The sequence below is a fragment of the Diabrotica virgifera genome, chromosome 7, assembly GCF_917563875.1.
Source record: "Diabrotica virgifera virgifera chromosome 7, PGI_DIABVI_V3a".
Taxonomy (NCBI): Eukaryota; Metazoa; Arthropoda; class Insecta; order Coleoptera; family Chrysomelidae; genus Diabrotica; species Diabrotica virgifera.
In genome coordinates this window covers 13,795,450-13,819,396 of record NC_065449.1, presented here as the reverse complement: position 1 = coordinate 13,819,396, position 23,947 = coordinate 13,795,450, and the positions used below count along the sequence as shown (strand labels likewise).

The window sequence follows — 23,947 nt, the reverse complement described above, 5'->3', positions numbered from 1 at the left end:
TTTCGATTATCACTTTTCTTGTGTAATAAGATTACTTTAGAGTTGTTCCAGCTCTTAGGGACTTTGCCCTGGTGTAAACAACTGTCTATAAGCTTAGTTACAATTGCAATGAGTTCCTTACCTCCTTCTAATATCATATCTGTAATAATACTATCTTCTCCTGCAGCTTTATTTCTCTTCATGTTTCCCAATGCTGTAGTTACCTCTGAAATTGTTACTTTTGGCATTATTTCCGATCCAACATTTTTTATTAATTTCCGTGCTGGTCTCATTTCATCGTCTTGTTGATGTGTTCTGTAGAGTTCCGTGTAAAATTCTTCTATTCGTTTCAGTATGTACTCTTCTTACAATATTTTTCCTTCTTACAATATTCGTTTCCTTTTCTTACAATATCTTAAATTTTGAATTGCTCTCTAATGTTTGTATTTCTCACCCTGTCTCTTCTTGTTTTCCCCTTATTCTTCTAAGGGTTTTCATTTCGGGTCAATACATTCGCCTTACATTGTTGTACCACATCCTCTTGCGCTGCTTTCCCCTTCTTACAATATCTTAAATTTTTGAATTGCTTTCTAATGTTTGTATTTCTCACCCTGTCTCTTCTTGTTTTCCCCATTATTCTTCTAAGGGTTTTCATTTCGGCATCCCTGAGCATCTGTTTCGTTTTGTTGGTGTCTTCGCCTACTTCTATGCCATATGTCATGATCGGTCGTATGCAAGTCTTATAGATTCTTGTAGTTCCTTTCTTAAGTACATAATCAACAGCCTATTAGTCCATTAGATGTTTAATACAATCCAAAAAAATGACTTAGAAAGAAGAAAACCACTAAAAATGTCAATTATTCTTAGATAGTGACGTTTATTGACGTCATTATAATATATTTTATAAAAATATTGGGTTTATATCAAAATTTATAGTACCTACCAATATGGACTGCTTAAGAAATTGTCCAAAACTACCATGGATGATAGATTTTAACAGCAACGAAGCAAAAGATGTTTTAAATAACCAGTACGAGGCAGCGTTCTGTACAAGTAACATCGATTATTGTTCGAAACTCAACATAAGATCAATCCCAGCAAGATTCAAATCAACTCAAATTGTTTGCAGCATCAACCAGAATGTGTCTCTCAATGGCATCGAAGAATTGCTAGCTGGAGGAATGCGGGTAGCTGTATTAGTAGCTCCAAATCTTGAAAAATTAAAGGAAGTACTAGTGAAGGTGCGAACAATGGTTGATATCTTCAGCAGAAAAATTAGAAGGGTAGTTCCGTTGGGTATTGGACTAGAAATAAAAGGACCTGAAATAAGAATCGGTTCGCTGAAAGGAAATAAAAAACAAATATATATGGAAGAAGGGAAAGAGACTAAACTAACCATACAACCAGATTTGGAAGAATTCGTCAATGAAGATATGATATACGTAGACTACGATAATTTGCCCAATGTTGTTCAACCTGGGGATCAAGTTATTCTGGATAATGGATCTGTTACATTGGTAGCTCTGGATTGTGTAGAGAGTATTATTAGATGTATTGTAGAGAGAGCGGGTATGAACTATATGTTTTTCTCTAATTATTCTTTTTTATTTACTACATTAGAAGCATCTTCTTTCAGTACCCTATCCGATTATTGGACGTTGGCGATCATATTGGCAATAATAACTTTTGTCTCTTGATACCACTCTTTGAAATTTTGGAGCCAGGATATTTTTCTTTAGGCTGGGCCCCTTCTTCTGGCGATCTTTCCCTGTATTATGAAATGTAGAACCCAACATAATAATATCTAGCTCTTTATGTCATAGGGGCCGTAAGGGTTCACCTCTATATGCCAAACAGCAATGCGGAGAATATGTAGCAGTGTATTAATCTAATTTTAAGATTCAATCTAATATCTCTATTAATAAATTACAAGTATATCAGTAGATTTTTTAAAGTAGACTTTCTGGTGTTTTAGTCCAGGAACTGAAGCTTTTCACCTCGCAATTTTTACAGAATGGATCGATTTGCTTGAAAATTTGAGAATAAGTAGTGGATAGTTCAAAAATAAAAATCTATACGATGCCTAAAGGCGCTTTTACCATGGGGGTGGTTGCCACCCCATCTCGAGGGTGGAAATTTTTTATTATATTTTGACTGCAAAAGTTGATAAACACATTCATTCTAAGCAAAAAATGTTCAATACATTTTTTTGATAAAATTAATAGTTTTCGATTTATTCGCTATCGAAAATGTTAGTTTTATATCGAGAAAATCAATGTTTTCCATATACTCAATTACAATTCACTCAATTTTTGCCGTAGAAAAATTTTTTTCAAACCAAGCTCTTGAGAATTAAATAACCTACAATTTCATGATTAAACATTTTTCGTATCTCTGATGCTAATCTTGCTATTCTGAAGAAAATGGCATTTTTTACCAAAACTACAAAAACTCGTTATTCGCTTTTAACTTTAGTTTTTTAAAAACTAATCATTCTAAGCCAGTTAAACTTCTAGAATATATTAATAATACATAAATAAAGAAAAATGAATAAGGCCAATGACTAAAAACACCGCTAACTTACATTATTATGCTACAATTAGATTTCTCCATTTTTTTTTTTCAAAAAAATATATTGATTTTTTATCCGTAACTTTTTACTTTTTATCTTAGAACGTTTGGTAAAAAAGAATTTTGTAGGCTTTTACAAGATCCATAAGCTTTTTAATATTAAATCTTTTTAAAATTATCAGTCGCAAAAAGAGGAGGGTTGGTTAAGGTGATTTTTGATTTTTGCATGTTATTACAAGTTTTAATTATCAATAGCTCACTCATTTTTTGCCGTAGAAAACATTTTTGCAAACCAGGTTCTTGGGAATTAAATAAGCTACAATTTTATATTTAAACATTTTTTCGTATCGTTGATGCTAATCTTTTCATTCTGAAGAAAAAACCATTTTTTCCAAACTACAAAAATTCGTTATTTGCTTTTAACTCCATTTTTTTAAACTAATCATTCTACTCCAGTCAAACTTCTAGAACCTATTAATAATATATAAATAAAGAAGACCAAATAAGATCAATGATTAATTTTAATTGGGGTGGTGATAAGGGGGTTACTTCCGATCACTTTTTCGATGAAAAAAATAGGGACTGACATTCTTTTCATTATAAGTCACTTAATTTTTGAGCTAGAGACATTTTTTATTTCTGGAGATAGATATTTTTAAATACTTAAATTAGTTTAAACAAATTTTCCTCGAAAAATGCATAGCTTTTTCGTCTTTTGACTTTGAAACTACAATATTTAGCATTTGACGAAGAAGAACTAACATATAATAAAGTATAACTCGATTACTGTTGGTCTTAAAGAAAATTGAAAAAATCGGTTTTGTATATTTTCTCAAAAGGTACATTTTTGTTAAGTAAAGTTGTTTTGATAAAATGAAAACTTTTTGAGTTATTAGCAGAAAATTATTAAAAACATTGATTTATATTTCTTCGATATAAAACTAACATTTTCGATAGCGAATAAATCGAAAACTATTAATTTCCTCAAAAAAATCTATAAAACGTTTTTTTGCTCAGAATGAATGTTTTTACGAATTTTTGCGGTCAAACTATAATAAAAAATTTCCACCCCCGGGATGGGGTGGTAACCACCTCCATGGTAAAAGCGCCGTTCGGCATCATATAGATTTATCCACTACTTATTCTCAAATTTTCAAGCAAGTTTTGTCCTATTTTAAGCTTCATTACTTGGACTATTTCTTAATCTTTTGATTTTAGTATTTTAATATTCTTATGATTAATTATTTATATGGGAAATAAGCCACAATTAAAATGAAAAAATAATTTTATTAACGTTTCGACGCCCAAATCGGGTGCCGTTGTCAAAATACAAAATATTACTAAAATAAACAAAATTGTTGTTGCTAAGCAAAAAAATTCTTCTAATAATTTATTTAATCTCACTCATTTATATTGGCAATTCAGACATATATTTTACATTTTAAAGTAGAAGACTTTAAAATGATATTGCCAATATTTATGAGTTGCGTTCCTGGGACGACTTACTGAAAGATAGTTCATTCGATTACATGAAATTAACCCCAACTCAAGAATATCCGTCATAAAAAATTATAGCATGTGATATGTCTTTAAAAAGACATCCAAATGCAACGACAGTAAAATTCTAAGTCGCTAACGCGAGAATTTTACTGTCGTTGCATTTGGTTGTCTTTTTAAAGACAGATCACATGCTATAATTTTTTATGACGGATATTCTTGAGTTGGGGTTAATTTCATGTAATCGAATGAACTATCTTTCAGTAAGTCGTCCCAGGAACGCAACTCATAAATATTGGCAATATCATTTTAAAGTCTTCTACTTTAAAATGTATAATATATGTCTGAATTGCCAACAACACTTTTGTTTATTTTAGTAATATTTTGTATTTTGACAACGGCACCCGATTTGGGCGTCGAAACGTTATTAAAATTATTTTTTCATTTTAATTGTGGCTTATTTGCCATATAAATAATTATTCATAAAAATGCCACAAGGAAATAGCTTCAGAACAACTTTAATATTCTTGTCTTTATTTTTGAACACCTGCTTTTTATATATTGCACAACCTGCCATATCCGGACCTGTTATATCCGGACCTCCCCATATCCGGACGGTTCTGCGCCGTCCGGATCTACCGAAACCTACCGAGAAAGGCAATCCTGCTGTTGGACAATGCACTAAAAAAAGAACTAAAATATGACGAAATAATGTATTATAGGATCTATAAAACGTGTCTATCGACGAAAGTTATTGATGGCGTTGATTACTGGAATGTATGAAGGAGAAAACGTTTCAGAGACTGTAAAAGAAGTAGTGGTCTTGATATCCAGATTTTTTCATATCCGGATCGGTCTGTCGCCACATTGATCCGGATATGGCAGGTTTGACTGTAATTCAAATTTGATTTGCTCATTTTCTCTTCGTCTTTCAGGAATGCTTATTAGTAACGCCTCAGTAACAGTACCTAATGCTACCATACCTTTACCAGCGATATCGGCCAGTGACAAAGAACTTTTAAAAATGGCTGTTGGAGAATGTGTTGAGTACCTTTTTGTATCCGGTATTCAGAACAAACAAGGTGAGTGAAAATTTTTTAAACATTTTTTGAAAATTTTGAAGGTCATCTTAAAATATCTTTGAATAATTATATCTATATCTAATCAAACAACAAAAACTGCAATTCTTTTCTGCAATAAATTCTATTTTAAACATTTCAGGTGTTCTCGATGTGAAAGATATTCTAGGTCCTCGTGGTAACACTATCCTAATCGTAGTCAAAATTGACACTGAAATTGCCGTGGAAAATATTGATGAAATAATCAAAACTGCAGATGGAATACTAATCGATGCAGATAGACTTGTTATTGAGTTGCCCAAGGAAAAAGTGTTTTTGATTCAGAAATCTATAGCAGCGAAATGCAATTTGGCAGGTACGCAATCATTTTAAATAGTTTTTTTGTAAAATATATAATTCATGATTTTTTTCAACACGCATCTAAAGGTTTTGTTGAAAGTTTCATTATCAAATTTTTTTTCTGCTTTTATCTTTGCTTTTAATAGCCTTAATGCATTTGATTGCCTTACCCAAGTTATCCTTTTGACACAAAAGCATGTGGAAATTTGCTATGACCACTTCTTCTGTAACCCTCTAATATATAACACCACCTTAGAGGACCTTGACTTCGATAGTCTTGACTAGATTTTTCCACCTTTACGGTGCTTCAATTGTTATCTCCGGTCCATTGTTCTCATTTCTTGTGTCAGGCCAGACGGCATAGAAGCACTTCCTTCGCGGTTTTCCCCTTATTTTCTTCCCTGGTTCTCCTGATTGCAGAACTCTCGAGATGTTTCTTTCCTGCGGCACTCGTGAAACATGTCCTAACCTTCTGACTCTCTGCGTCCTGATTTTCTGTGTTATTTTAAGTCTCTTTTACATCTCTATTAGCTCCTGGCTTGTTCTTCTGCGCTATTCCAAGTCAGCCTTCTTTACACCACCAAAAACTTTTCTTAAGATTTCAAGATTTTTCTCTTCTATATAGTATTTTTCTTCTTTCTGATTCAATGTTCAAGTTTCACATGCATACAACATAGTTGGTCTCGGTCTCACTATTGGCTTATATGTTCGAATCTTGTCTGCCCTGAACACGTTTTTTGCCTTCAATAATGCGTTTAAGACGTTCAGTGCTGATGACACACCGGTGCGTCAAACTAGTTCGTGTAGAGGGACAGATGACGCACCGGTGCGTCATATACCATATCGAATATAATGTTTAGTTAGTTATATATGCTAGCACTTGTAGTGTTTGTATCGTAGGAGTGATAGCACTTGTGGTAATGTGTGTACTTATTTTGTCTTGTTTTTAAATCTTATAATAACACACATATTTACAATAATAGGGAGCCAAAAATTTAAAAAATATGTACAAGGCTGGCAGCAATGTTATACTAATATAAGAGTAGCACTGAACGTGTTAATGATTCTACAGCTTTATTACCTTTCAACAACCGTTTATCTATTTCTCTCTCTCATATCTCTCTCTTCTCTTCGTCTCCTCTATTTATAACTGTCACTCCAAGGTACCCAAATTCCAGTGGCGGCCCGTGAGGTAGTGCCATAGAGACATGGCACTACCTTGTTAACTATGCAGAAACATATTTTTTATCTTCAAAACTTTTTAATTCCTATTAACTTTTTTTTGTGTGTATTTCTTTTGATCTTCATAAATTATATAAAATATGGCAACTATGGGCGTAATACAATCCCTGCCGACAGCGGAGAGTATTCGACAGGAGAATATCCTTCGTGCCGAAGTCAGTACTGGCACGACTAAAGAGAGAAAGATTTTACGAGCATTCTATGTAAGTGACAGAGAAAGAGCCATATTGGACTATTAGTATACCTTAAAATTAGAATCTCTGGGCCAGGCACGAGGGTATGATGCCAGGTCTATTTATTTTGAGTTCCTTTGCATGCTGGTTTGTCGCTTTTATTATGTATATTTTCTGTTAAAAAGTTTTTGTATTTATAATTAAACTTTTAGTGCATCATGATCGTGGGTATTTTGATAATATTTTGATTATTTCTTAAGTTTAATTTATTAATTCACAATGAAGATTAGTATCTTAAAAAATTTTTTGGTGGTTTTTTGCTAGAAAAAAAAACTATAAATGTTATAAGGTGTTGTGGAGCTGTCGAGTTAGCTTTAAGAGGTCACGACGAAAAAGAAAATTCAGAAAATAGAGACATATTTAAGGAGCTGGTCAATTTTAGCGCCGAATTAGACGACTTAAAGGTTCATATTATTCAAAGTACCAGATCTTTCAAAGGTCTACCTTCTCCGGACATTTAGTTGCTTCTAATTTATTTATGTAGGAGAAGTTTTCTGCTTATAAGCATCAGTTTTTCGAATCATTTCTTAATGAAACATGGAGACAATTTTAATTTTTAAGCAAAACTCGGTTTAAAACTGAATAAGAAGTAAGTACTGTATTAGCGAGACGAATTAAGTACTACCTCTGGGGCTGTTTCGCTATCGGTTTTATTGTAGAGGGAAGGTTTAAAAAGCACATTTGAAGAAACTATTAAACTTTTAAAAAGTTTAGTTACCATTCCTATATCAACATCTGAAGCAGAACGCTGTTTTTCCATGTTAAAACATAGTGCTTTAGGTATGCTATCTGCAGAAAAGCATTTTGTAAATTGTATTGATAATTTTAATTATAAAGTCATTGAAAACTTGGCAACCAAAGAATAGAAGAATGAACTTCATATATCGTAAACTTTAAAAGTGACATTACAAAAATGTGTGCATATGTGTGAATAATGAAATGGTATTATTTTTATAAATTGGTAAATAGAGACTAAATCGTAATAACAATTTTCAAGCACTATCACTATCAGCAGTAAATGCTGGTAGTAGGTTAAGAGGTTTTTATTATTAATTCATTTACGGAACTGTTTTGATCAATGTTGACAATTGCTTGGCATCTCAGATCAATAAACTTAAGATACATAAGATAAAAGTATCCGCGCATATTTTTTACTTTATCGTACTATATACGTAGTATAGTATAATAGATAAAGTTATAGGATCGTGCAAAAAAAATTTTTTCAGATTTCACTTTTTTTCGACGTTTTGAGTCCCCCTGAGTCTAAAAAGCAAATAAAAAAAACATGTCGGAAGTATGTACGTACGTACGTATGTCGCCACCGCCCAGCAAAAACTACTGGACCGATTTTGATGAAATTCGGTATGAGTAAGTTTAAGAGAATTTTGTCGAGAAACTAAGCTTTTAAAAAAAACCTCTCAAAGGGGGGCCGAAATAGGGGGGTTATTTTGGGCCCATTTTTGCAAATTTTGACCGAAATGAATGAAATTCAACTCAAAGTAAGCTCATCGATAGGTAAATAAAAATACGGAATTTGACATTTCCAAATTCAAAATGGCGGCCAAAATGGCCTACCGTCCACCCGACACATTTCCCTATCTATCTAAAAACTTGTTGAAAAGTTGATAAGTTTAATTTGAAAAAGTCGTTATATAGTCTAAAGATGGGGCTATAAGAAGGATGTTATCGTTTTTCAGAAAAAGTTACGGGTTGCCTATATTTAAGGGGTCACATTTTGACATAAATTTGAACTAGATTTTCTCAAAAATGGCTCCAAGGAATTTTTTTATTTTTTGATATATCTTTGATATCCTATCAGTAAATTGAATGACATTAGTCATATATCTTAACTCCCCATAGGAGGGGAGTTATGAATTTTTTATAAAAAAATATTCGAGTGCCCGTAACTTCCTTCTTAATAGAAACTAAAATTTGAAATTTTGCAAACATATATGGTACTTTATTATCTATTATCACAATAAATTTTACCAAAAATATGGCTTCCGGTTAAACCGGAAATGAATAAAAAATCTTATTTTTTTTTTAGATATGCCCTGTATATTTTAACATATTTTGAAAGAATGCAAAATTACCTTTCCAATGACATAAAATTCATTGCTGTAGCTCAAAAACTCGAAAAGTTACGGTAAATAGAAATTTTGCTATAATCTTATGTGTGTCCTCTCTCACGCGTTCATAGCAGAGCATTATTGTAGGGCAGTCAATGAGGGTATTTGGCTCCGAATTCCATCCTACTACATTGATGTACTTGATATTTTCACAGTAAGTAGGGAATAGCTCAAGAAACAAAATCTACCCTATATACTATGGCGCTTTTATCTTGGGGCGGTTCCCACTTCTTCAAGGGGGTGGAAAATTTGTTGGTCAAAATAAGCACGAAAGTGGCTAAAGAACCTATTTCTAAGCAAAAACTGGTCTATACTTTTTTTTTGGAACTCAATACTTTTTGAGTTATGCGTAGTTGAAAATTGGCCATTTTCATTGAAAAATGACACCTTTTCGGACGGATTTTTTGTGAATACCTTAAAAACTATGCATCTAACTAAAAACACTATATAAAACATTTTTTAGATTATAAATAATAAAGAGATTCGTTCCTTCGTAAATGTTCTATTTATAATACAAAAAGAGATATGGTAGGTGAAAATAGTTTGTTTTTTGGTGCATGCTCAAATTGGTGTATTCAACTTGAAATAACAGAGGAACGGTAGGTTTTAGGTGTATAATGCTACCAACACCTTTTGTAGTGTTTGAAAAGGCCTTTAAAACGAGCACCGTTAAATGTCGGTTACTTACAAACTAAGCGAGATATGGTGCAAAAAAATATATGACTAATGTACTTTAAGGAAAAATGAAAAGTATATACATTTAACTCCCCATCTACCATAATTTAAATGCATTGTTTTCCTTCTACAATACCTTTTAATATATATATAGTGTTATTTCTACTTTCAAAATGTTGAACGGGTTTAAAATGAATGGTTTTTGTAAAAAATGTGATCAAATTATAGAATGAATTTTTAGATTTTCTTAAAAATCTTCCTTTTTCTCCATGTAATTCGAAAATAAAAATATTTCACCCCTGAGAAGTGGTGGGAACTTCCCCCATGATAAAAGCGCCATAGTATATAGGATAGACTTTGAATTAGGAGATTGGGCTACTCCCAAAATTTCATTAAAATCCATGCAGTAGGATAGAATTTGGAGATAATATCTTGTTCTTAATCTCGCGCATTGACTGGCGTAATCGAAATAGAATGAAATGCAAATATTGTAAACTATTAATTTCTCAGAAAAATGAACTAATTTGAAATGAAAGTATGACTATAATATTCTATTGATTTATGCAATAATCTACACATCTATAGTGTGTCCCCGAAATATGGCATCGAACATTTTCTCAAATGCAGGAATTAATGATGCGTAGAACCATAAAATACTTTTAAGTACAGTAGGTGTTTCTAAAATATCAAAATAACGAGTAACTTTGTTATTTTTATAGAATTCCAGTATCTAGTACCATAACGATAATAGATCGGTACGACAAAGTTCTCGGGCGGCCCTTCCGTCCAGCGTTTTTTTAGTTTTTGTTGTCAGTATACCTTTTTTGACAATATCGTGAATCTGTCACTAAAAATTTTGGCGGCTGCCCGAGTTCTGGCACTACCTTCTTAAAGTGGTACGAGCCGCCACTGCCAAATTCTAGTACCTTCTCAAATTTATTCTCTCTGTTATTCGTTCTTAGAGTGATCCATTTTTTTCTCCTCTTATTTCCATATATTTGTTTTTTTCTTGATTTATAGTCAGACCGTCATTTACAGCTTCTTCAAATTTTGTAAACATGTTTCGAAGTTCTATTCTTGAACGTGTCAGAAACACCAGAATCGTGCCGCTTGTCTGGATCTTGGCTTCTCTAATTATCTTTTCTTCTTCTTCTTGTGCCACTCCTATCGGAGATTGGAAATCATCAAGGCTACCCTGACCTTGTTTACAGCTCACCTAAAAAGTTCATTGGCACGTGGTCCGCATGCATGAGAATAGAATCCCCAGAAAATTGCTAAATGCAAGAATGCAAGAAAAAAGACCTGTTGAAAGACCTAAAAAGAGATGGGAAGACGAAGTCGATGAGGATGCCAGGAACTTCCTGGGAACGCGTTCATGTAAAAGAACAGAGGTAACTCGAAACGATTGGAGAAGCCTGCTGAAGGAGGCCAAGGCTCGATTTGGGCTGTAGTGCCATTGGATGGATGGAAAAAGTTCATTAGTGGTGCAGCCAAACCACTCTCTCAAATTCCGCAACCATGACATTCTTCTACGGCCTGGATTCCGTTTTCCTTCCATTTTTCCTTGCATTAGTACTCATAAGTAATGCGTATTTATGACCTCTCATCAGGTGACCCAAATACTCGAGTTTTCTTCGTTTTATCGTTAACAAAATTTCTGGGTCTCTTCCTATCCTTCGTAATACTTCAAGGTTTGTGATTCTTTCAACCCAACTTATCTACAACATTCGACGGTAGCACAACATCTCGAAACTTTCAATAATTTTTATGTTGTTCTGTTTGAGAGTCCAGGCCTCTACACCGTATAATAGCGTGTTAAATACGTAGCCTCTTAGCATTCTTAATCGTAGAGGGATGCTTATATCTCTGTTTCTCATCTCATCTTTATGAAGGTGGCCCTGGCAATTTCGATACGTCTTTTTAATGCATTGTTTTGGTCTCCAGTTTCGTGTAAGTTCTTTTACTTTTTTATGTATATTGAATGTGTCATACTTTCTTTCATAGTCTTCCATTTCTACACATTATTCTTTAATCCATGATTCTTTGGCCATCTTTATTATTTGCTTTATGTTCTTATTAACCTCTCTGTATTTTTCTGAATTATTCTTCAATTTACGTCTTTCATCCATTAGTTCTAGTATGTCTGGTGTCATCCACACCTTATGTTTCTTTGTAGATTTGGTTCAGTATTTCTTTCCCGTAGTTCTTATTATAGTGTTTATATACTTCAGTTTTTCATCTATGTTGTCTGTTCTGCGGATTTGGTTTTCTGCTACACTGAGGCTGGTGTTGATTTATTCTCGCACTGTTTGTCGTCGGTGTTAACTTTTAAGCTGGCTTAAATCTAACGCTGGAATTATGGTTTTTCTCATTTTCTTTGGTCTAGCTTCTAACACAGATACTACTGGATTATGATCCGAACCGATATCAGTTCCAGGGTAAGTTTTAGTAGATTTCACGACAGGGATGGGAAAAACCTACCGGTTTAAACCTAAAACCGGTTTTTTTACTTCGCAATAACCGGTTTTACCGGTTGTTTTTTTTCCCGGTTATAACCGGTTTTTTCTTTTTAAAGTAAAAACCGGTTATTAGGTTTTTACGGTGATTAGGATTAGGTTAGGTATTATTTTGGATCCCAATCATAATTATTATTCTCAAGTAATTATTCCAAACAAAACCATAATTCAAATTTTATTTTATTTTATAAAATACAGAAGCAAACTGAAAGTGCAATCTCACATCAGCCAGAAACAATTATTAAGTTTTATTATAATATTTCCTTGAAAAGGTATTTGTAATCATAATATTTACATAAGAAGTGATCTGGTTGAATTAGAGGCAAACATCATCTATTTTTCACACTTAACTCTTGACATTCAAAGGGGGTGAATGACTTTTTCTGATTACCAAAAATAATGCTCTGACTATGAATATCGAATTACTGATTACGAATACGAATCTCCAAGAATTTCGCTACGTTTTCAAAACGATACACTCATACAGGAAGTATTAAATGAGTAAAAATGTACCTATTCTACAAATATACAAACGTGTTACATGTTCTTTCGATAGTACTAATTTTGATCATATTGATATCGAGTCGAATGGAGTATCGCAAACTAAAGTGTATTTTAAATGTAACTTTGTAACCTATTGGATTAAAATAACCAAAAACCGGTTTTTCCAAAAACTGGTTTTTTGGCCGGTTATAACCGCCAGGTTAAACCGTAAGCAAAAAAACCGGTATACCCGAAAACCGGTGTTTTGTCAAAAACCGCCATCCCTATTTCACGGCATTACGGTATCTTTTTGTCACCATTATGTACCTATTTGGTTTCTGATTACTTTTTCTTGTGTGTGTTGAGGTGACGTCCACGTATACAGTCGCCTTGGGGGCAATTTAAGAATGTATTAGTTATTATTAAAACTTCGCTTTGACAAAACTGAACTAAACAATCACCCCTTTCATTTCTATTACCTAAGCCGTATTCACCGACATTTTCTCTAACTTTACCCTGACCTACCTTGGCTTTCAGATCACCCATTACTATGTTAATGTGTTGTCTCTTTTTTGTTCTCATCACCTCTTCTAAGTTATTATAGAATTGAGAGTACGTCTGTCTTTTACTTCATTTATTATAGAATTGTTCTATTTCCTCTTCGTCTTTGTCTGCTGTAGGAGCGTACACTATCTTTTCTAGCAATCCCCTAATACCAAGTAATGCTTTCTAGGAAAACCAATAATTAGCTCCTTATCTGTAGCAAACTGTACAGAAATTTCAAAATCAGAAATAATAGATATCACAAACTCAGTGCTTAGTGGTACCGATGCTCTACTCTTACCCAGAAATACAAACAATAGAGATATTATTAAATTTGTTAGTATCATTTGTAAAGAAGCGGAACCAGCAATTCATCAAAAGCAACTGTTTTCCGACCTAGTGAGTCATTTTCCCGCTCCAATGGAACCTATATACAGCCTTGGAATTTCTGTTGTGGAGGCGGCTTCAGGTAGCAATGCAGCTGCTATCGTGTGCCTGACGTCGTCGGGCAGAACTGCGAGAATTATATCCAGGTATATAGATTTATTCAGACTCTACTTATTCTGCTTTAGATTAATCTTGAATTAGATTATGTGGCCAACTTCTGTCTTCTATTGACTGGACCATTTTTGTATAGATCCATAACTATTTCTTCTTCGTGGTGTTGTAACGGAACGTTACTTAATGAAAATAATTTTATTAAAATCATAATTAAATTTAATGCTTATAAAATGCTACTTTTCTATCTGGCAACATCGCCAACACCGCATATTAGTTCCACGAGTAGCCACTGTCGCTAGTACCAAGGACTGTCAAAATTTTTAAAAAGTTACTGTTAGCACAGAATAACTAACCATACAGAAGCGAAACTCAGGCCCAAAATGGTAACATAATTTTCATGCTCATGTGTCAACGTAACTGGTATAACCTCACTTTTAGACTGACAGTGACAGTTGTTTTTAGTTAAATTTTATATTTATATATGTTTTATTTTATAGTTTATTTATATTTTATAGTTAAATTTTATATTTCAAAATTAATTAATAACTACTTGTCAAAAATATCACATCATATGAATTGGTCTATTCCTTAGAACATCAAGTTCCATTCTGTAACTAGGGCTCAAGGTCAAATATTTCGGTTCCCACACAATCAATGGAAACGACAGTCAGTTTCGCTTCTGTATGGTTAGTTATTCTGTGCTGTTAGCTTAATCTTCAAAGAAGAAAGACTTAATTTCCAAGTGGCCGATGGCTGTTTGAAAAAAAAAAAGGAAATCTGATTTTAGTTATTACTTTAATGAAAAATATATGTGAATTTAGTTGAAGGAGGAAAAAGTGTTGTTTTGGTTATTGGTTTTAAGAAGAAAAGTATATTAATTTGGTAGAATTTCGACAATCGCTGTCGGGTGAGTTATCTTAGAGTTCATTCATGTAGGAAGGCATATTGATGACCGGAAAATTTATAATTTTCATAAATTCTTTTCATTTCTTCTTGTCATTATTATATATTTCGACTAACTATTTATAGATAAAACTTCTAATATCATTCTCAGCTTCAAATAGACATGTTTCTATATATACCTCGTCCAATTTACTTACCGTTGCACGTCATCCGCGCCATAGCCTGTGACACGATACCAACACGAAATATCTAGGCGGTAGGTGTGTTCCCCTTTAGAATCATTTTGATTCTAAAAAAGAACACACCCACCGCCTAAATATTTCGTGTTGGTATCGTGTCACAGGCTATGGCGCGGATGACGTGCAACGGTAAGTAAATTGGACGAGGTATACAATTCCATAAAGTTATTCAAGGTCAAGTTGTACCAATTTTTTGCACAAGAAAAAAACAATACTTCTTTTAATCGATCCTGACCAGTTTTTATTGGAGGTTTAACTCCCAACTTATTTCCTGTTTTCATAAGATTGATTACCCAAATTAACAATGGGTTTGTATATTTTAACCACTTGGAAACACTTACATATCTTCATCCCAAGACCATCAGGGGATGAATAAGGGGATCTAGCAGCAGTCTGTTACTTGCCATAAAGTCATCGAAATGTAAACAACTCAATTTTTTGCATCCCACATGTTGGGAATTTAAATACCTTACCTTAGGGCATTATTCCTGTTGCCATTTGCCCATCACAAGGCATTTTAAGTAAATATGCATCTGTAAAGCATAAATTTTATATTTGAAGGGTTATTACCCTTATATTTCTTTTGTGGCTCAGCTAGCATCCAGACTGTCTTACACTGATGATGATTTTGTAATAAAATCGAAAACGTTTTGTTCTGATGTAGCCCTTTAGGGATTTTAATAAATTTTATACCTTTTACAAAGGATTTATTCCAATTTTTATAAATAATTAACCTTGGCTTTCCTCCCCCTCAGGGTAGATTGACCATTTAACTTGCTTTTATTATTGTAACCGCACGTGAAGATCAGGAGTTCTATCTCGAGTAGCGTGTCGGTTCATTTTTATATCATAAATTGGATTTGCCATTTCAAACCAATTTTTAGGGCTGGACTTTTTTCTCTTGTGTTTAAACTTTATTCTAGCTGTAGGCTGTACATACTATATTAGTAAAATATTTTTTCTTTTTTATTAATTTTAGGGTATACATTATTGGTGTATTAATTTATTGTACATAGATAAAAGTTAAATATACTATTGATTGGGTTGTATAATATTTCTTTTGTTACCTAGTTGTTGTCATATTTTACTATATTTACTAATTTTATTCTCCTAGCAACCAATTAGTACTAGTGCAGCAGTATAGGATAGAGCCATCGTCTACGCTCTACTGGCGCCCACGAGTTATTGTTATTCTTCTATATTTTCTAGCCTCTGTTCATCTTAATATTCTCCTTATAGACATCATCTATATTCTGCATATTTACTGTCTTTGACGGCATGAAAATTGGCCGAAACCATCCTTGAGTATCAAGTGCTCATTCTCTTCTATACCCTGCTAGCCTAACTACATTTAGTTTCATCCTTCTACTTCTGTTTCTGTCAATAGTTCATGAGCTGACTCTTTTCAATTCACATTCCCATACAAGTACTACTGCAAGGGTAGTATTTTGTTACATCAGCTTCCCAACGTAGAAGCCCCTTCATTCTAATACACTTGCTTTCCCTTTCTTTTCCTACTTCTGTTGGAGTTTATATATTTCAATATTTCAACCAACTTTTATTCCAACAGAAGTTTATCATATTTGTTACAGTACACCAGGCCTCACGTTGGGCGCCACTGTAACAAATATGATGAACTTCTGTTGGAGTTTATATATTTCAACCAACTTTTATTCCAACAGATGTTCATCATATTTGTTACAGTGTATGATTCACTTATTTTATGTCTTCGTAGCTCGCTGAATTTCTCTCTCATGAATATAGTCTTAAAAGATAAATCTACAAAATTCATATACAAGATAATACTGGTTGCAAAGCTAGAAACTGATGATGAACTAGAAACAGCAGAGAAGTACCAGTTATAGTCGATTCGCTAATCTGAGACACAACTGTCTACACTACAATCACAAAAAAGATGCACTAGAAATAAACAAGCACGAAGAGCACTCCCAAATCATGATATGGGAGTGCTCCTCGAACATTCAACGTGTCTTGGTTTGTTTATTTCTATATAGTCGAAGAAATGAAGCATTTTGGCTCGCAATTTTTTCGTCCAGCATGGATTTACTTGAAATTTTCACAGAAGGTAGGGAATAGTCCAAGGATCATTTTCTATATCATGCCGCTGTACGCTAAAACCTTGGGGGTGGTTGCCACCCCATCTCGGGGGCGGGAATTTTTTATGACATTTTAACCCTTAAAATCGATGTAAAAAGTAATTCTAAGAAAAAAATGTTTTTTACATTTTCTTCGTAAAACTAATATTTTTCGAGTTATTCGCGCTTGAAAGTAACAGTTTTTCGACAAAAACATCGACTTTTTAAGAGGAAACAGTAGCGATCAACAGGTAGCGAAAACGCGTTCCAAGATTGCGGCTGTAATTTTAAATATTTTTTCGAGATATTTGGCACACGTATTCGTAATATAATAAAGAATGGCGGTACAGAGCCCAATTTGAAAAATATATTAATATGTGGAAATTACTCTGTAATTAAATACAACATTAAAAAAACGAGCCTGTACCGCCATTAAGAAGAACAAAAAAATACACTTTCTTCAAATAAACTTTTTTATCCGATGCCTAGATTTTGTGTCATTTTGGAACTACTAAAAATTTTAATTTCATTAGTAGTTCCAAAATGACACAAAATCTAGGCATCGGATAAAAAAGTTTATTTGAAGAAAGTGTATTTTTTTGTTCTTCTTAATGGCGGTACAGGCTCGTTTTTTTAATATTGTACTTAATTACAGAGTAATTTCCACATATTAATATATTTTTCAAATTGGGCTCTGTATCGCCATTCTTTATTATATTACGAATATGTGTGCCAAATATCTCGAAAAAATATTCAAAATTACAGCCGCAATCTTGGAACGCGTTTTGGCTACCTGTTGATCGCTACTATATCACCTTAAGAGGGTTTTTTGAGAATACCTCGAAAAATATGCATTTAATCAAAAAAACTGCAGGTATCAAAATTGTATCTTTTAGTAATACAGACCAAATTCTTTTTCTCTAATATCTTTAAGACCAATACAAACCGATATACGGCATGTTAAAAGTTAGCTTTTTTCGTCAAATGCATAACTTGAAATATTCAAAGCCAGAAAACCGGAAAACTTTGCATTTTTCGGGGAAAACTTAAACAATATTTTTTTAAGCATACAGTTAGAACTTTTAAAAAATAATAATGAAAAGTTTCTAGCCTGACAATTAAGCGACTTATGATCAAAAAAAAGTCGGTACCTGCTTTTCTCTATGAAAAAATCAGTGAAAACAACCCCCTAACTACCCTCCTAATTAAAAATTTGTCTTCACCTTTCTGTAGTTCCTTTTATATTTGTATTATCAATACAGCCAAGAAGTTTGACCTATATAAAAGGCCTAATTTTAGAAAAATTTGAGTTTAAAGAAAAAATTATTTTTTGCAATTTCCCATTTTTCGCTTTTACTTCAAAATATCTCCGAAAATACTGGAGACACGAAAAAAATGATTAATTAGGAAATTGTAGCTTTTTTAATGACTAACATTTTATTGTGCATATATTTTCATCACAGTGAACAGTTAGCGAGATATAGCTGTTTAAATCCTCTATTTACGAGCAAACACCCTCTTATTCGAGCCCTTCAAACCCACCCTAATTAAAAACTAAGGGATCTTACGAAATTTAGTTTACACAGTCTTATAACCCTTCAAAAATCCTACAAAGTCATGTTTAAAAACACTTTTTATCGAAAAAAAAACAAGGAGCTATGTTTATAAGACGAATTTTTTTTTTTCGAAAAATTCGAATAGTCCGCTCATGGATAATTTTCAATGTATGTATAATACCACAAAACCGGTTCGTATACTGGAAGATGACTAAAAAACTATTTGTATTTGTATTTTTACATATTTGTAAATTCGTATTTTTGTGCAAATAAATGTTTTTGTAATTCCTCAATTATACTTTTTTTCTGTATAGATCTACAGTGGAACCCCGATAAGTCGGCCTCCGATAACCCGGAAGTCCGGTTAACCCGGACCGATTTTCATCAGAGAAAACAAACATTTTTTCACTTTGTCCTAGTTTTTTACCAAGAAATAAACAATACTGTATACAACTGTACGTAATTTAGATGTATTGGCCATATGTATTTCTTGTTTTTGTAATTATAATGTGTATTTGTTTATTATTTATATGTATTTTATTAATTTTTACCATATTCTCTGGCTAACCCGGATTTTCAATAACCCGGATCGGCCGCGGTCCCGACTAATCCGACTTATTGAGGTTTCACTGTATTAAAATGTATACTTATAAAAACTGTAATGTTATTAAGGTGGTTTTTAAGGGATGAAATATTATGATATAGCCTAAAGTATAAAATAATCATTATTTAACCAATCAAAACCAAATTTTACCCATATTAAAGTTTACAATGTTTTTATATAATTTTTGAAAATAAGGGGTAGTTTACACCCCTAAAAATAATCAACGCCCTTAAGCATGATATAGAATATGAAGTACAGGGTGAGATGATCCTAATCCCAAATTTTTATGTAAATCGATGCAAGCCGAAATTATTCTTTTAGGATAAGTAAATTTTTTATATATAGCTCCAACAAGGGTGGTTTTAAGGGTTGAAATATTATAATATTATATCTTAAAGCATAAAACTATCATTATGTAACTAATAAGAACCAAATGTTGGCAATATTAAAGTTTAAAATGTTATTTTTTAATTTTTTACAATTAGGGGTAGTTTTCACCCTTAAAAAACCAAAAGCGTACAACGGTTCGATATAGAAAATAAACTAGAGGGTTTAATGACCCTAATCCCAACTTTTTGTACGAATCGATGCTGGACGAAAAAATTGCGAGGTTTTGCCATTTTTTCAGCTTCATTTCCTCGACTAATATACGAGTAGTGCATTTTTATTGTGATTGTAGGTGTGGGCAGTTGTGTCTCAGATTAGCGAATCGACATAGTAATGCATACACCCGTCAATAAGGGAGACTTTGGTATATTTGGACAAAATCACAAAAAAAATGGAGATGAGGTAAAAGAAACAGGCATTCAATAATTAGAAATCTAAAGAAATGGGCATGGGCATTGTTTGAAAAAAAAAAAGATCCAAAAGACAGAGAAACCTACCTATCATTGAACCAAAAAACGAAATGAAAACTGTGAGAAAAGAAAAATGTACTTTGGAAGAGAGAATATAATAAAAATGTAGGAGGATATCTAGGAGGTAGTAAAGTAGCTCAGGCCAGAAAATTTATTAATGAACGAAAAGGAAGGAAGGAAACAGTAAATATAGACCTAATCCAGACCAAAAAGTATGATATTCATCGTAAGCAACTACTGATAGAAAGCAGGAAAGAAATTCTTGGAGAAATTAACGAAGTTAACATTAATCAAGAAGAGGCGGTACAGATACGCAACAAATAAAATTTTGTGTATTTTAAATAAGAACAGATTCAACACATAAGTCATCATCATATCATCTTTGGCTTCGTTGCAATTCTTGGTTCCAATCCTGTACTACTATTTTCCATGGCCTCACCTCCATCTTCTCCAGGTCGTCTCTGACTGTATCTTTCTACCTTTTATAGGCCGTCTTGTCGGTCTTCTACCGTCTGGTCTTTCCCAAAACACATTGCTTATGAGTCTGTCGTCATCATTCCGTACCACATGGCCTGTCCATCTTAGTCTATTGGCTTTTATGTATCTGACAATGTTTCCCTACCCGAAGAAAGTCTCTAATTCATTTTATCTGCTCCTCCATTCATTTATCATACTCTCACTGAAGGACCATAATATAACTCGCAGGATTCAATACATAAGTGCAAATGTTTAACTCTAAAAATTGGCTCTCAGTTTTGATATGAAATTTTAATATTTTTCACAATTTTTAGGTGCAGACCACGATGTCCTATAATAGTTATAACTCGATATCCCAGAGTAGCAAGACAACTTTGTCTTTACAGAGGTGCTGAACCTTTAATCTACCTCAGACCATTCTGTGGCGAATGGAGCAGAGATGTTGATAATAGGGTGCAGCTGGGAGTGACTTATGGAAAGTTAATGGGTAATTTCATTCAAAGAGATCACTACAAATACAAATACAGTGATGAGTGCACTAAGAACCAGTGATATAATGCAAAAAGATGGTAAAACATAATACGTTGTGAAATATAAAGATATGAAACTAGTAGAGTTGGAAAAATACTGGTATAAATTTAATTTAAATTTAATTACCACTATCGAGAGTTTCCACCTTTAGACATTAGTTTAAAAGCTAGTTGATTTCAGTCATAATTGTACGTATGACGTTCTTCCTAACCTAGTTTTTTAGGTTATGTATGTCTTCTTATTCTTCTTCTTTGGTTTATTGGGCTCCACCTACTCGAGTATTTGGCGAGGTCATCATCGTCTCGGAATAGAGTAAAAATCCCTTATTCAACTACAATTTGGGGTTGACATGGCACAAACACAACAAAGGCAAACACTTTTCTTGCTGAGGGATGACTGCCGGCTGTTACACAATCTGCTTTAATAAGCCACAATTTTAGTTTGGAATTAAATTTGCTTGACCTGTCTATTTCAATTTGACGTTTATTTGTGTAAACCGAAACGAATATGGGACAAAAAATAAAATGTTTTTATGTTTTAAACTTAATATGTTCCATATTTTGCGTTATTTTCCAGTTATTAGGACACTCATCACTATACACATTATTTGTTTTAAATTTATATATACAGAGAATGGCAAAGATCTGGAATATCCTCAATAAGAGACATCCATAATCCATACTATTTATGAAAAAATTCCTCAGCCAGGTCCCTCATTAATCTCAATATTTACTTTTTTTAGGTTATATTAAAATGGGAGATGTCGTCGTAACTGTAACATCTTCAAGACCAGAATGCGGAATGGCAAATTGCATGAAAGTAATATATGCTACTGAGTTCGATAGTTTACCCCATCAAACTCGAAAACAAAGTCAACAAAGTAAACGTTTTAGTAAACATTGAAGTACCTAACTGTTTTGAGTGTAACTAAAAACTTATAATGTCAGCGAGTTTTCATATTAAACTTTTTAATAACCGAGTTTATAGAAATTTTTAGTACAATCTGTTGAAACCTATGAAAAAGATAGTGACTTATTATGCTCAAGTAGTGGGCTAAAAGTAAGCAAAAAAAGTGAACATATTAGGACAGGATCCCGCATACCAAAAAAGTGTATTAATAGCAAGCTGAAAATTTGTTAATAGGCTTCCTAGGCAACTGAAGGCCTTCTTTGTTGTGGTATGTAATTTAAAGCTTTCTTTGGCCATCTATCTTCAATCATTTTCACGTCATCATACCAATACTATTTGCCTCGTTTTAATTCTATCTACACTGAGATATACAGTAGAGATATTATGTACCAAAAAAGTTACTGGAGAATAACCTTATTTTTTTTTAGTTAGTTAAAACAGTAACGTTACTTTAAATTCTTCGTGGATTTTTTAAATTTTTTTCTCCTTTAGTTTTTCTAATCTGTTTTTTTTATCTTTTTTTTTTGGTTTTTGTTCAGTATTGTTTGACATTTCAGCATGGAAAGACTTGGCACGGCACAGCATCTAGAAATAATTCAGCTGTATTACGAAAATGGGCGTTCTACGAGGAATATGTTTTATGCGCTTAGATCAACTTATGGTTACATAGTTGGCCTACTGAACACACAGTTCGCCATACTATCAGTATGTTTGAAACCCAGTTTTCATTGTTGGATAACACGCAACCAAGTAGTCCACATTCAGTAAGTACTGAAGAAAATATCGCGGCGGTAGCGGATAATGTACGCGAAAATAATGAAGAATCGATCCGTCGCATTGGCTTGGCTTGTTGTATGTAACAACTTAGCGTATTTTCCGTAAGAATCTTGGTAAAACATACAAAACTCAATTAGTGTAAGACCTGAAGCCGATTGACCTTCCAAGTCGTCACCGTTTCAGTCGATTGGCCCTTGATAAACTTGAAGAAGATCCACTGCTTTTTTAAAAAAAAATTGTGTTCTGAAAGCCATTTTTGGCTTAATGGGTACGTAAATAAACAAAATACCTGTCTTTGTGGTGATAAGCAATCCGAATAGGTTCAAAAGTTGCCGTTACATCCAGAAAAAACAACTGTTTGGTGTGGTTTATGGACCGGTGGAATCGTCGGTCCATATTTTCTTAAAACAGAGGCCAGCCAGAATGTTACTGTGAATGGAGATGGAGACCGTTATCGCGCTATGATAAAGGACTATTTGGCGCCTGAAAATGAAGCTCGTGGTCTCAACGACAGTTGGTTACACTTCCATACAGCTTGCGAAATCATGGCTTTACTGCGAAAACAATTGGGTGAACAATTTATTTCAGGCTTCGAGCCAGTCAGTGCCGGATTAACCATTAGGCAAAGTAGGCAGTTGTCTAGGGGCCTCGGCCCCAAAGGGGGTCTCGCATGGCCCAAAACGAAAAAATAATAATTAGAATTAAATAAAAACTACAAATCATATTATGTTGAAAAAATCAAATATCGCGCAATACCATAAAATTGATAGACGTATAAAACTACATTACACTGCATACTTTTGTTCACATAGAAAGTCTATGTTGTGAGAACAAATCGCTAATGAATATTCTTTGGTAGAAGTAACAGTACTACAGATAGAAATAAGAAAAAAAGATTCGAGAGTGTAGCAGAAAAACACAAGAACAAGCAGAAAAAAGAAAAAAGAAACAGAAAAAGAAAAAGAAAAAAAAAGAAAAGACCCATTCATTATTTAAAGAAAAGATCCTTAAGCAAGATCTAAAACAGAAGCAAAACTTATTTAAACTCAGTTTCACACGGAAATCCATAGCTAATGAAGCTGCAACCAATGAAAATGCACATGATGAAATAAAAATAACTGAGGGAAACATATCTTCCGTAACTGAAGAAGATGAAAAAACATGTAGTTTAAAAGCCATTTAAGTTAAAAAGCTATTCTAATTCAAGAAGT

General features: G+C 33.2%; 1 protein-coding gene across 1 annotated transcript; it reads left to right on the top strand.

Annotated features, from left to right (window-relative positions):
* Window positions 1-855: 855 nt before the first annotated feature.
* On the top strand, window positions 856-22,029 carry LOC126887909 (pyruvate kinase-like). Its single transcript, XM_050655826.1, has 6 exons — window positions 856-1,548; window positions 4,983-5,129; window positions 5,269-5,481; window positions 13,477-13,819; window positions 20,834-21,006; window positions 21,793-22,029. The coding sequence occupies exons 1-6, from the start codon at window positions 927-929 to the stop codon at window positions 21,951-21,953; spliced, it is 1,659 nt and encodes a 552-aa protein (XP_050511783.1). The 5' UTR covers window positions 856-926; the 3' UTR covers window positions 21,954-22,029.
* Window positions 22,030-23,947: the final 1,918 nt, after the last annotated feature.

Excerpts from the sequence above, each read along its gene's own strand:
- LOC126887909 (XM_050655826.1), top strand. The coding sequence starts at position 927 with ATGGACTGCTTAAGAAATTGTCCAAAACTACCATGGATGATAGATTTT. Across the intron at positions 5,130-5,268 it reads CGGTATTCAGAACAAACAAG|GTGTTCTCGATGTGAAAGAT; the intron begins GTGAGTGAAAAT and ends TAAACATTTCAG. Across the intron at positions 21,007-21,792 it reads GACTTATGGAAAGTTAATGG|GTTATATTAAAATGGGAGAT; the intron begins GTAATTTCATTC and ends TACTTTTTTTAG.